This window comes from Acipenser ruthenus, chromosome 14 (genome assembly GCF_902713425.1).
Source record: "Acipenser ruthenus chromosome 14, fAciRut3.2 maternal haplotype, whole genome shotgun sequence".
Taxonomy (NCBI): Eukaryota; Metazoa; Chordata; class Actinopteri; order Acipenseriformes; family Acipenseridae; genus Acipenser; species Acipenser ruthenus.
In genome coordinates, this window is record NC_081202.1 from 15,602,472 (window position 1) to 15,616,585 (window position 14,114).

The 14,114-nt window shown below is 37.1% G+C and overlaps 1 protein-coding gene across 3 annotated transcripts in view; it reads left to right on the forward strand.

Annotated features, from left to right (window-relative positions):
* LOC117419781 (plexin-A4) overlaps nt 1–14,114 on the forward strand; it is a 248,524-nt gene that overhangs the window by 17,393 nt on the left and 217,017 nt on the right. For all 3 annotated transcript variants that reach the window (XM_058985939.1, XM_058985938.1, XM_058985937.1), the window contains exon 3: nt 3,790–3,972. In XM_058985939.1, coding sequence (XP_058841922.1) covers nt 3,790–3,972 — 183 coding nt within the window. The remainder of the gene's footprint in view (nt 1–3,789; nt 3,973–14,114) is intronic.

Sequence of the window (14,114 nt, forward strand, 5' to 3'; positions counted from 1 at the left end):
CCCTCGTTGCCAGAGCAAATGCTTCTAATGTCTCTCGGATCAAAACGCAAACATATCAACATTTGGCAAAAACGATTCTGTGACATTGTCTATATATAAAAAAAATGAATCCCAGGTTTGTTTACATCCAGGAGCTGTCACATAAAACAGATGCAATTTCACTGAATTACTGCCAGACCACACCGCTCCCCACATTCTATTGAAATACATACTTCTGTGTGGGCCAGGAAGGAAATGGGGGTGGGGCTTGTATACTAAAATAATACTATTATAGGCTTGTGGCAGGATGGCTTGGGTGATGACATCAGACCCGGAAGACAGTGGACAAGACAATAGACTGGGGTAATGAAAGCGCTGATGCGCGAGTTTAATTTCCAAATAAAATATTTAAACACAAAACAAAATAAACGGCACGTGGGACAAAATAAACAAACACGGAACACAAATAGTAACAAGTAGTATGCTGGTTGCAAAACCAGCATACGTAGCAATTGTTATATCCTGTAGTAATAGTTTTCACAACCCACGTTTCGTTCCGCCTGTACACACTCCTCCAATGCAGCTAAAGCTGCAGGTCTATCATATTATGGCCGAGTGATTAACTGGCTCTTAATTATTTTGTAAACCCCTCAGCCATCGTTTTGCAGGAGTTTAATAAGTCTGTGTGACTGTAAGCTAATTAAATAATTACCAGCAGGCAGTTACGCAGTCTCCGAAGTAAAATTCAAATAATAACAGTAATGGCGGACAGCTTTTCGTCCGCCCTACATTTTAAATAATACAAAACATGCACAGGGACGGGGAGTACCCCGTCACAAGGCTATACGAAAAAAAAACCCTAAAAACATGTACTGTATTGTAATATGAGTCAAAATGACGTGTCTGGCGATTCTAGGTAGAAATGCTTATAAAATTTGTTATTTTTGCAAATCTGCCGCTCAACGTCGTCAGGATATCTAATACATATATTTAGGAAAAAAATAATATTTATACCCGAATCTCGCCCTCACAATGGAGGGGGTCCACTTTTACACAAGGTCGACTTTTACTACACCAAATACGATATACTGTGTGTGTGTGTGTGTGTGTGTGTGTGTGTGTGTGTGTGTGTGTGTGTGTGTATATATATATATATATATATATATATATATATATATATATAAAATATATATATATATATGTATGTATGTATGTATGTGTATATATATATATATATATATATATATATATATATATATATATATATATATATATATACACACACACACCCCCACACAAAAATAAAAAAGAATCAATCTTACATTACCTTTTTACTGTATTGTACAGTATATGAACAGGTCCCCCCACATGTATTTTATTGTGCTAGGACGACTCCCAGGGTTTTCCAGCTTTAGTTACTGCAGCCCCTATTGATTAAATCTGAATGATCGCATGTCTGTGCAAGATGACATCATTGGCAGACTGAACATGCTTAAGGGGCATGCTCTGTTTTTTTCTGGAACACAAATCAGTTTTTAGCTCATTCTGAATTGATTTCCACTGGCTGTCTTTCATTACCCTCATTTGACAAAGAAATATCCTTTGCTAGCATTACAGTTCAGATATGGGCTTAACCCTTTAGCCAGGAAACGCTGCCTACTGTTGGAAGCTGGATATCCTGAATAGCTATCAGATATAAATACAGTACCTGCATTTGCTGAAGGAAGGACTTCATCTAGGGTGGCTACTGCAGTTAAGTGGGTCTTAATACAAAGATTCAACTAATTTTCATCTTTTGAAGCAAGTGGTCAAAAGTACAATCCAATTAAGCAGTATGATTATATGACTATGCACCAAATCAAACTAAATCCAAGTGAATACACAAAAGGTGCATTGACAAACCTAACTTTTTCCAATCTGATTGACAGCCTGGATGTAGTAAGCAAGTTCGCTTTTCTAAAAATAAATACTTCCCTCCTCCCAGCTCCTTCTGTTGCTGTTTATGTGATTGCATAAACTGACAAATGTGCTGTCAGTAAATGGAGTAATGGTGGTGTTTTGTTACTCAGGGACTTGCCAGCTGCATCAAGGAGAAAATGAATACTCACTGACTAACAAGCTTTATTTATGTATTTTTAAACATTTTCACACTGTCAAAAATAGTGTCATTCGCTCTGTTACTGAAGAATACAGAAAACATGCTGTTGTAAAGAGTAAGGCTCAGGATAATGTGTGTAGAGAGCTGGGAATGGAGTGTGCTTTGGGCAGGAGAGTTACGGCCGATGACCATGGACTCTTGTTTACTTCCATACGAACTCCCTGCTATCCCTTTCATATTATATCTCTCGCTTCATGAGTTTTTATTTTTTTTTCCTATGTTTGGCTGAAAAACACTGGGAGATATGCCAGTTCAGTGTATGAAATAGTGTAACTTGTAAATATAACTGAAGTTGTCTGCTTTAATATTCAAATGCTTCAAAATGTTAAACTCAAACTTCAGATTTCAAATTGGGCGTTTTAATGTTGTGAATGATGGAATAAACGTGTGAGGTGGAGCTGGTTCTTTGTTATTCAGCACCTTTATCTGCTGTAGATCCTTGTGCTGAAGCTTAAGATAATGTAATAATTTGCCCATGCTAAAAAGGCTAAAATCTACCATTCTCAGAAAAGACTGATATTAGTTCAGTCAGTACATTCTTGCTCTTGTAGAAAAACAATGATTCTTTTGGGCAACCCGCAGTAGTTCAGAGAGGTGGGAACTCCAATTCTTCCATTGATTGGGCAGCTTAATAGGAGAGAGCATGGATCAGCGCATTGGTTTGCCTGAGATTCAGAGTAATGCTGTTCTTTATATGCTGCAATTCAATGTAATGTTTGTGAAAATCTTTAGTAAGGTGAACCAACATGGGCTGTAATACAACAACTAGCATGGAGCCCTGGTATGTAGCCTCCTCATATGGTGTAAGACAGGCAAAAAAGACTAAGATAGCAGAAGCAGATACATCATGTAGCTACACTTCTAACAAGCCCCCCAACTTTAAATGAGCGCCATTAGTCTGGCTTGGCAGGCAGTGTCCACTGGGCGTAGCTCTGTTTGACAGCAAAGCATTTGTAAAGGTCAGACATTGAAAACAAAATCACCAGTTCCTGTTTTCAGTTGAAATGCTTGAATTATTATTCCATTGTCTGCTTTATCGTTTTTCCCCTTTTTCCATTCCCCCTTTTATTTGTTGTACAATACATACTGTATCTCTTGCATGATTGTATGTGTATTATATGCGCTGTCCTTAAAGACGTGACTATGTGACTATCAAAGTTACCATGACATTCATTACACTGACATTAGTGAAGACATAGGGAGAGTACCACTGGTCTAGTATAAATAAATTAACTTTGAACATAGAAGCCATGTCAAAGTCATTACAGCTTTTTGCTTCAAACACTTGTGGTCTACTGCATGAATTTTGGTTAACTAAATACTGTAGCATTTTGGCACCTCAACATTGTTGCCATTCTGGTCTACCAGGTCACTATTGTAATGGTGCTTTGGTCCCAATTGTTTTTTTTTCTAGTTAAATATAAATCCATTTGTGTATATATAAGCCATGAATGGGTTCCACTGCTCCTAAGATATAGTTATCATATTTTCTGAAGTTCAAGACTTGAGTGGGCTATTTTCTTTAATGATAGTCTGGTTGAACTTGGTGGGGGAGATTTGTTTTAATACCAGTTAAGTCACATATTTCTGAGGGATTTTGTAATTGAGACACAGGCATGGAAATGCAATCATGCTTTTTGTTTTCTCTGCAGCTTTTAACTATCGATGACAATTTCTGTGGGTTGGATATGAATGCACCTCTGGGAGTTTCTGAGTTGGTGAGGGGGATTCCTGTCTTCACGGAGGATTCGGACAGAATGACTTCAGTCATTGCATATGTCTACAAGAATCACTCGCTAGCCTTCATAGGAACCAAAGGTGGCAAGGTGAAAAAGGTAGGAGCATATTTACTGAATCAGGAGTTGGATGTTTGTACAAAGGTGTCAAGTATAGGTTATGTACAGATTGACTGAACTTTGCTAATCAAATTTAGCAGACTGCTATGCAGTATAGATCTAAAACTGTAGTGCAGGCAATCCAATGGGTGGAATGCAGTAATTGTAATGACTGATATCAGAGGAACATTTCAATTTGATATACTACAGTATGTGCGGTCTGTTCACTGAGGCACCTAATTCACACACTGACAGGTTACAGTAGGTGTGTGTAATCATTTGTGTAAAAAAATCTAGTTTTTTTTTTTTTTTTTTTGCTTGTTTTTATAAGACAGACAGATTTGTTTTAAAATTGGGGGCAATTCTGTTTCTAAAGACTTCTGAGATCATGGCAAATTGAGATCAGCCACTTTACAAAAAGGAGAACATCTGATCCAAGTTTAGTGGTCAATCCTCTCTTGGATGTTCTATTGGCTTCACATCTCTTTCTCTGCCACTAGGAGAGAAACACATTATTCAGTCACTTGACATAACAATAATGTCATTGTTATGTCCTTGAAGTTCAACTGTCGTGCAGAGAGAATGAACCTGTCAGTTTAGATTCCAGTTATTAAATCCATTATAAATCATAAAGTTAACTTAGTTAAGGTCAGAGTTCCATAGATTCTTATTGATTGCTATATGAATATAGTTTTGAGCATATTTCTTCAAGAAAAAGGGTATATGATTGTTAATGCAAGCAAAAAATAAATACATTGATAAATAAAATAACTACTGAAAGAAAGTCATCAATTTAATACGTTTTTTAAAGACAACGTTTGTAAGAGTCATCAGGAAATTAAATTATGTATACAGTTATATGCTCCAGCAGTGCCAGTTTTATCCTTTTGTTTGGTGCTATAGAAGGCTAGGGTATACCATGGAACAATACACATTAATAGATTATGAAATCCCAGGAGAAAATGTGCATGCTACATTTTCATAAAACCATCATGTAAAGTAAGCAACTTGAAACCTCAATGTTTATATAACAAATTGCTGTGTTGCGGCTAACCCTAGACCACATATGGCTTCAATATTGAGAATATTTCAGAATGAGCATTTACACATTAATCTTTATTACACCACACTTCAGTAAAATATGCTTACTATGCTTTCCTCATGATCCATCGACCGTTCCAACATTGGAAAACCTCTAATTGCACTCGGCATGTCTTTAGTGCCAAGGGTAAACTTTGAGACAATTTCCACCGTTCTTGTTATACAGTTTATTCCCAATTAGTAATGCCTGAACACTTCTATTGGTTTCACTACGATACAACTAACTGGAATAAGATGTCATGCTGGTCTACTAATGCACTGACAAAGTCAAAGGAACAAGGTTTAATTTGATGACCAGTTAACCATGAAAAACAAAACAGGAAGTATGGATGTTAGCTATTGCTTTAAGAGACAAACAGGAGGATAGGAACATGATAGTAGAGCCTCAAACATACTAGCAAGAGGGTCAGAAAACAATCCAAATGCATCTCCTATGTTTTACATATTTTTCTAGTTTTAGGGTAAAAATTACATTGTACTGAAGGCTTTTATGGTTACTTCTGTCAGGAATGAATATCAGTTTTATATTTATTAAGGAAATACTGTACATCTTAAGTTATATATTATATACAATTGCATCTTGATATACTAATTTTATATACAATTATACAGGTATATAAATCTTATGTAAGTCTAAAAAGTATCACGGTACAAAATATATTGATCCCAATAAAAATAATTTAAAAAAGACATCTATCTAACAACATTAGATACATTTTACCTTTCTTCCCGTAAGTGTTATAGGGTAAAACAAAATATTACCCTGAAAGAAATAACTTGCATATACTCATCAAAACCATAAAGCCATGCTGCGTTATTGAACAGGTTTTACTTTTAGGGCACACTATCATTTTTTTAGGAATCCTTTTCTTCTTTTTCCCTCCTTTTTTGTAAATCTTAAGTCTGTCTTGGCTCATCTGTTGATGTGTGATGGCAGTGGAGCACCTCGACACAATGCAGATTATTTAAATGGTTTCAGGAACAGAAGCCACTGGAGCAGGGGATTAACTGCTAAGAGCTAATGATGAAATATACCTCAAGACACTATCATGCCTATTGTGGGAAGAGTGTTTTAACACTCTCTTTGCTGGTAGGTGCAGTTTCACAGCAATAAACTCCTAGACCCTCTGGGATTCTATATTTATCCTTTTTAAAGCAGTGCTTTTTAAGAGGGTGTATATTCTCTTTCTTGGTGCTCAAATATTACTCCCCTGGAGCTGACACTACAGCTGGGGATATACATAAACATCCAGCAGACCGATTCTTGGAGTGCAGTATAATAAGAAACAAAATGAGAACTGTGAACAAAATGAAGGAGGGTGTTTTGCTGGGAAGCAAGCCAGGGGCAGGTTCAAAGGCATCTAGCTAAAATCCACCCAGTGCTTTTGTTTATTGTGACTTAATTATATCCAGTGCGAAAACGTTATATTTAAACTTTTGTTAGTTTGTTTTAATGTGGGGCCATATTGCAAATAAATGTGTATCGTGACCTTCACAGCCGTAACTAGGCATTTTAGCACCCAGGGCAGGCAATCATTTGCGCCCCACCCTGTTTTTCTTTTTGGGTGTTAAAAGTTGGGATGGTATATTTGCTCACATTTCATAGTTTTCGATTAATTATTGTTATTTCAGAATCTCTCCTTCTGTTTGAAGGGAACAAGACATTACTTAAAATGGAAATTCATGTTCACACACGTTAACTGCAAGGTTGTATTTCCTGCCTCTACGATTGTATTCAATCCACACTTTTGGTACCAACCAATGACAATGAGTAAGGTCATTTTTTGTTAGTCAGGGCTGGAGTTTAGTTTTTGACTCAACAGTAAAAGCTAAGGCAGAGATCAAGCTATGTGCTTATAACAAGGACGATTTAAATTGTTTTCTTTTTTCTGATCAAATTAAAACTTGATCAGTAAGTGCACGTATTTGTGGAATTAAGAGTGTTGTTGTAAACCAATAAAAACTACGGTATGATTATTTTAGCAGCCACATTAACACTTACAAAATCCTTTACTATCTCTAATATCCTCATATATCTATATATATATATATATATATATATATATATATAACTTTTAATTAAGTTCATGTGTGGCATTTTCTCATAATCATTGATTGGTACTGTAAAAAAGCATGGATTTGAAAATAATCGTAACACAAAAGCGGTTGCAATGACATAATGGTTTGAAGCATATTCAGAAAGACATAAACTTGCATTTCCATCTATATAGTTGAAACACGGTGAAAACATTGACAACCGCAGAACAAAATTATTCCTCGAGTGGCAGTGCATGAAGTCATTTTTCCGCCCCCAACGGCTTTGCGCCGTGGGCGGCTGTCCCGCTCGCCCACCCCTAGTTACGGCTCTGGTGGCCTTAGATCATATCCTAGTGGAGCTTTTTTGATGGTTGGTCATTATATTGCTGTCATGCCAGTCCTAGCATTGTAACCAGATTGCTAATGAAATTAGTTTTGTGTCTTCAGTGGGAAGGGGCATGCAAAGTTAATCCATAGTTCTGCCCCTAGAGTGCACTATTCCTATTGATAGCTTCCCTTCTGTCCCTAAAAGCATGTTCTGGGAATTTACAATGAGGTATTGTTTTGGTTCACCAACATAGACACTGCTGATGTTTTGGTACAGTCTGAGATCCTTAGATTGGAACAGCTAGAGGTCTGAGTGACATATGCAGAGCTGGAGGGCCTGCTCACAGGAGTGTGTTGGTGTCAGACCAGGAAGTATGTATTTGATGCATGATGTTCTTTCTAATCCGTTTCCACTCAAACACTTAGCAAACTGAAATGTAATACTAATGGACCGACCCTCTTAATTCCATCCTCTGGTCAAATTATAGGGCTTATTCCCCCACACACCCAGCCACCCCATTCACCCAACCAGTAAGACAGAGATCAAGACTACTGTTGCACCCTGAAGTTACAGGGTCAGTACAAAGGGGCTCACAAACTGGTGTGGACTGGCGAAACACAAAGCCGCTATTTAGGCTGATAAGGAGTGACCTAAATTTTAGCAGGGTACATTAAAAAAATGGGAGATAGGATGCCATGCATTTACTTTTACAGTGATTACTAAGCATTTACCATTGCTGGTCTGCTACCAAACTTTTTTTTTTTTTTTTTTTTTTTTTTGCAATTCCTTTTTATTTATTCTAACTGAGCTCCCAAAGGTTTCAAATGGAAAGCCACAAAAAACAAACTTTTGTTTTGCTAACATCTTGTTCTCCTAATACTTTGGGTTTGCTTAGACTTGCTTTCAAATTCCCAGGTTTTTTGGGCCTGTTTGGTCAGGAGGCATGCTACAATTAAAACCGAAGGGCTGGGAACAGAAGCAGCGCAGTCAACAAAGGAGTCCAGAAGCAGCTATGGAAGTGACCAGTCAGAGAATAGTGGCATTTTAGTCCAATAGTAGTATTTTTTCTGTGTAAATATACCTTTCATTTGAGATTTAGGTCAAGTAAAGGAAGTAAAAAAAAAAAAAGGAACGCTTCTGAATATTGAGCTGTATGCCTGTTGTGAATAATTGTGTTTAATTACAGTAGTTATTTTTACAGTATAGGAATATGCTTGGCACAGTCTTAAGTGCACATTGATCTCAAAATAGCAGTGCTTACCATAGCTGTGGTGTTTTTCATATTTCAATTTGCTATTATTTCCTGCCCAGTTTTAGAGTGAAATACAGAGAGTGTAGTGGAGATTATACGAATATCTGGGGTTTCCATTTTAACATAAAGCTGTTTTTAAAACTATTTCATCAATTGGATAACTGTTGCACTAATTAGGCAGTTAAAAATATATCTCTGTGACTTGGTTTAGTACCCGTGCTGCATTTTAACAATCCAAATGCAAGTATAAAGAATCACAGAGTTAAAAGGGGGGGTTGTGCCTTATTAGGAGTATTCTGTTGAAATCTGTTTTAATTCTGCTGTGCCAACTAACAAATGGTAGGGTGTTCTGTATCAATGGGGATCAGTGCTTCATTCAAAGACTGAAGAGTGGGAGAAACTGTTATATCATTGCTCTGGAAGAGCACAACAAACCATGACTGTTTAAATCTCTTTACACACCACAGCCACTTCTTCTTTTATTTCATTTAAATTATAATTAGCATGTCTGAGTTTGGTTCCAAAAGCATTGGCACCATTTTATTTACGAGGAATAGCATTTAATTTCTTTTGGGAACAAGGCTGAGAAGCATTTCAAAAATGGTCTTTTGATTACTCCAGTCTTTTAATCATTGTTTGTGCCCCTGCATCGCTTAAAATAGAACAATAAATTATAGAAAATGAAAAAAAACCCACACGTCTAAAATATTGCCATTGAAAATATCAGCAATCATATCCAGTATTTACGATAATGAGGTCCTGCAAATGAGATTTTACTATAGAAGTTATTAATAATCCTATTTGGGGATAATGGAATGTATAGAACTTCTTCTAGATGCCTTCTATAGCAAAACTAATGAAAATAGACATTGAAAATGTTGTTTGGAATGCAGTCAAAGTTTATTGTTTTTTAACTTATCATTACCTGTTCTCTTTTATAAATTACCATCCTATTACATAGCTCTTTAGCTGTCAAAGGCTTGCTGTCTTATTGGGCTGTTGATTGTGGTGATGTCTGAGTGCATTTTGATAATGAATTTCCACTAGCATTGTAAGTGCATCCTGCATTATACTTTATTCCTGTTGCCCTCTGACCCATCTTATGCAAAGTTGGCATATATTGGGTTGCTCTAATGTGTTGAGCTGTCCCCCTCCCCCCTGTTTTTCATAATAACCCCTCTCCTGTTTGGAAAATGCAATTCTTTTTCAACTTTTTTTTTTTCATCATGCAAATATGAATTAATTGGCATAATTTAATTGGAAGTACATTAATACCCGCAATGCCTTAAGTGTGTGTTTGCAGAGCTAAAAAAGACTCCATGTAAATAATGCAGTTGTTATGTTGGTGCCTTTTTATTTTACTCTTTAAAGCTGAAGAAAACAATCTGTATAGCCTGCACAGTTACAACTGTGATAAAAATAATGATCATGTGTTTACTGTGTAAAGAAACAGCTTCCTATTAAATCAGTATACTGTATATTGTTGCACTGTTCTCCCTCTGAATGTTTTGTTTTTACTGTATACAGTATCTGTTGCAAAAAACTTTTGAATCTCTTGGTACACTTTATACAAGTTGCTCACCTTTTTGTACAGTTATTAACTGGAGTGGGCAATATAGATAGGTGGTCCTTTAAAGTAGATTGGACTGTAATATCAAGCTGCATGTATCTAAAATGTATTTATTAATTCATTAACCAGTAAAAAAAAAAAAAAAAAACATTGAGACAAGAGTCCTAATTTACAGGTGTGTATTGACAAGATGACCAGAAATGGACAGCATTGATTTCACCTCACTAAAAACATCATCACTCTAAAAGACTATCATACATTTTCATTAAAATAAATAAATAAATATAGATGCATCACACATGTCACGTATACGGAGGCAGAGTTGCCAAAAGTCGGTCCATCAGAAATTAGATTTATGATGTGGGTATTGAATTTCAGGCTAACCCTTGTGCTGTGACACATCTGCGCTCAGTCCTACAGTAATGGCTTCCCAAAATGAAGTAATAAAGAAAATAATGCCTGTGTTTTAACCTCCTGGCCTCATTTTTCTTTTTAGCAGAGAAGACCTTGAATAAATTACATCATGTAAACTGTGGCACGGAGCTTTCAATTCCAAATGTTGTTGAGATTCAATTTTATAACAACCTGTGATCATTTACCCTCCCTTAACCCCCTGGAAATAACAACTATACCTAAAAAAGACATTCCCTTTAAAAAAAAAACTGTTCACATTATGCATCTTCAATCAGGTAGAAGTCTGGTTTCAAAATTGTTATTGAAATAGTGTTGTCGCTGGGAGTTGATATGCAATGTTGTCATTGTTGGTTGCAACCCGTTCACATTGAGCCATTTGGCAAACTGCAACACCTCTGTTATAAAGTGTTGGTGCCTTTTAGAGTGTCCCCACACAGCTCAGGATAACTAAAGGCTCAGTGGGCGTCTTCAAGTCCCACAACCAAGCCAATTTCCTCTTTTACACCCAAGAACTGGAACGAATAGCCTCAAGCTTCTGGCATATGGAGGACAAAAGCCAGCCCTGCAGGTGTCTGCTTGAGCTTACAAGGCATCTGGCCAGTAGGTTCCGCTGTAGCATGGTGAGGAGAAACAGTCTCGGACGGTTAAGCCTCCCTCACTTGCAGGAGTGCACAGCCAGGGCGTCAACCTGCTCTCCTCTGATACCATGTATTTCTAACTGTCGGTTTTTACACTATGAAATGTTTGTAGATCCTAATTTTGTTTCCCCTTCCTCTCTCTCATGGGATCCCCTTGCAAACAAAATCTTGCAGCTCAAGGGATTTATGAAAGACCCCAAATTGAATAAATAACTACAGTTAATAGATACATTGTGCCCTAGAGGAACCGTCATCTGGAGGTGAGGGACATGAGAGGGACCCTTGTCTAATTATTTGCTTTTTTAAAGGACAGTGTAAGTAGTGGTGCTGTAGTATGCAGAACCTCAAAAACGACCCTGAAAAAAACACTGAATGTAATATACTTTTAGTGACTTCAAATGCACTTCAATCCAATGTGTTAGGTGAAAGGGTTCATATCCCATTGTGAGACCTTCTGTGTAACTTTAATATTTTAACAGGAGTGTAAGTTAGTCAAGACGATGAACTGTGGCAGCACAGAATTTCACAGTCTTGGCGCCTGATGAAGGAATGTAGTTTTATAATTTACCCATAATAATGTTATTTTGTATTTAATTTTGTTTTCACTTTTTAGATGATTCAAATCTTAGAATCTGCTTTTCCCTTTGGATTAAATATAACAAAAATACAGGGATGCATCTTGTGCTGCTAGCGTGCCAGCTGCATATCTCAAAGACACCCAAGGTCTCCCTTTGGATCGGGGTAAAATAAGTCGAGGTCAACTAATTATTTCAAACTTTCAGCTTCTGAAGCGAAACAACACCATTCCTGTCACTCTGTCTCAAATGCCATGACTAATTTTAGTCCTCTTTCTGGTAAATATTACAGCCATACCGGCATCAAAGCTGTGCCCCCATAATGCTCTCCTCACGAGGGTGAAGGATCAGTCCATGTAAGAGGCCCATTATTTTATTTTGATGGGAGCGAGTCACTGTCTTTATAACAAACATTAGCTGTGCCCTCAGTGACAGCAGGAAAAGTGCACTTGCCTAATCTTTACACCCTGCTGCTCCCCGGGGAACAAGAAAAAGAGGATTCCATTTCGCTAACTGCCAGACAAGACAGGAGCCTACACACTTTCTCTGCCCTGTGTCTGTGGAAGATATTACCCATTACAATTTAAACTGCTAATACCAGTATACAAATAAATGGGGGGGGGGGGGGAGTTCAGAGTGAGGGATTCCGTGAACCTTCAAGGAGCCAAAGCTTCAGTGTTAGTAATCAACATCTGAAGATTTCCAATGGTGGTAAAGTTGTCTGCCCATTTTTTGGTATGTATGTTCAGTAAGTTAGCATGTTGGCTTGCATGTATTTTTTTAATTGGAAACGTGGACCATGAGAACTCTGATTATTTTATTTATTTTTTTTATGTTGGTGTGCAGCACCTGTGGTTTATATCCTATGCAAATCTGTCAATAATTATCAAATTAATTTAAGGAACTAAGTTGCCTCAGGAATCTGAATCAAGGGGCAGAATTTGGGTGTATCATTACCGCCTTGTCTAGAACCCAACAAAAAGTAATATAGTTAATTGCATAATGCAGCTTATATTAATTATTTTATAGTGCCGAGTTATTGTGTCCAAAATACTTTGTTGAAAAGGAATGCCCTTTACAACAAAGAGAGTTGGGGAACTGCACCAAACCAATGAGAAAATAACAAAGTGAGGGGGGAAAAAAGTCATCAAGTTATCCTATTTGTGATTCTTGCTCTAGAACAGTTAAATGCTGCAACTTTTATATAAACTGGGTTACATAATAGTCCAATATATCAGAGTATTCAGTTTTATATATTTTATAGATATATAGTGATAAAGTGTATGTCCCGGACCAAAATTTGGAGGCATTAGGAACCTGGGGCTAGGGACATATACTCCATCTTGGTAAAGGTTCCTGTCTATAAGGACTCCATTATATTATAAGGACTCAAGTGTTTGATTGTTTTGGTAATTGTTTAATTGATTGTTTATTGTTTAAGTGTTCTACAGTTGGTCTAATTGGGATAATTAGAGCCCCTTTTAAAAGGGACAGGCAGAACCTGTTAAGGGGAGGAGGACGCAAGAGACAGACAGGAGAGCACATGCCAGAGTGTGTTTTGAGGTTGGTTGGTTTTTGTTGTGTTTAATAAATGCATGCTATGGCGTTTTCATTACATAAGAACATAAAGTTTACAAACGAGAGGAGGCCATTCAGCCCATCTTGCTCGTTTGGTTGTTAGTAGCTTATTGATCCCAGAATCTCATCAAGCAGCTTCTTGAAGGATCCCAGGGTGTCAGCTTCAACAACATTACTGGGGAGTTGGTTCCAGACCCTCACAATTCTCTGTGTAAAAAAGTGCCTCCTATTTTCTGTTCTGAATGCCCCTTTATCTAATCTCCATTTGTGAGCCCTGGTCCTTGTTTCTTTTTTCAGGTCAAAGAAGTCCCCTGGGTTGACATTGTCTGTCTATACCTTTTAGGATTTTGAATGTTTGAATCAGATCGCCGCGTAGTCTTCTGTGTTCAAAACTGAATAGATTCAATTCTTTTAGCCTGTCTGCATACGACATGCCTTTTTAAACCCGGGATAATTCTGGTTGCTCTTCTTTGCACTCTTTCTAGAGCAATATCCTTTTTGTAACGAGGTGACCAGAATTGAACACAATATTCTAAGTGAGGTCTTACTAATGCATTGTAGAGTTTTAACATTACTTCCCTTGATTTAAATTCAACGCTTCTCACAATATATCCGAACATCTTGTTGGCCTTTTTTATAGCTTCCCCAC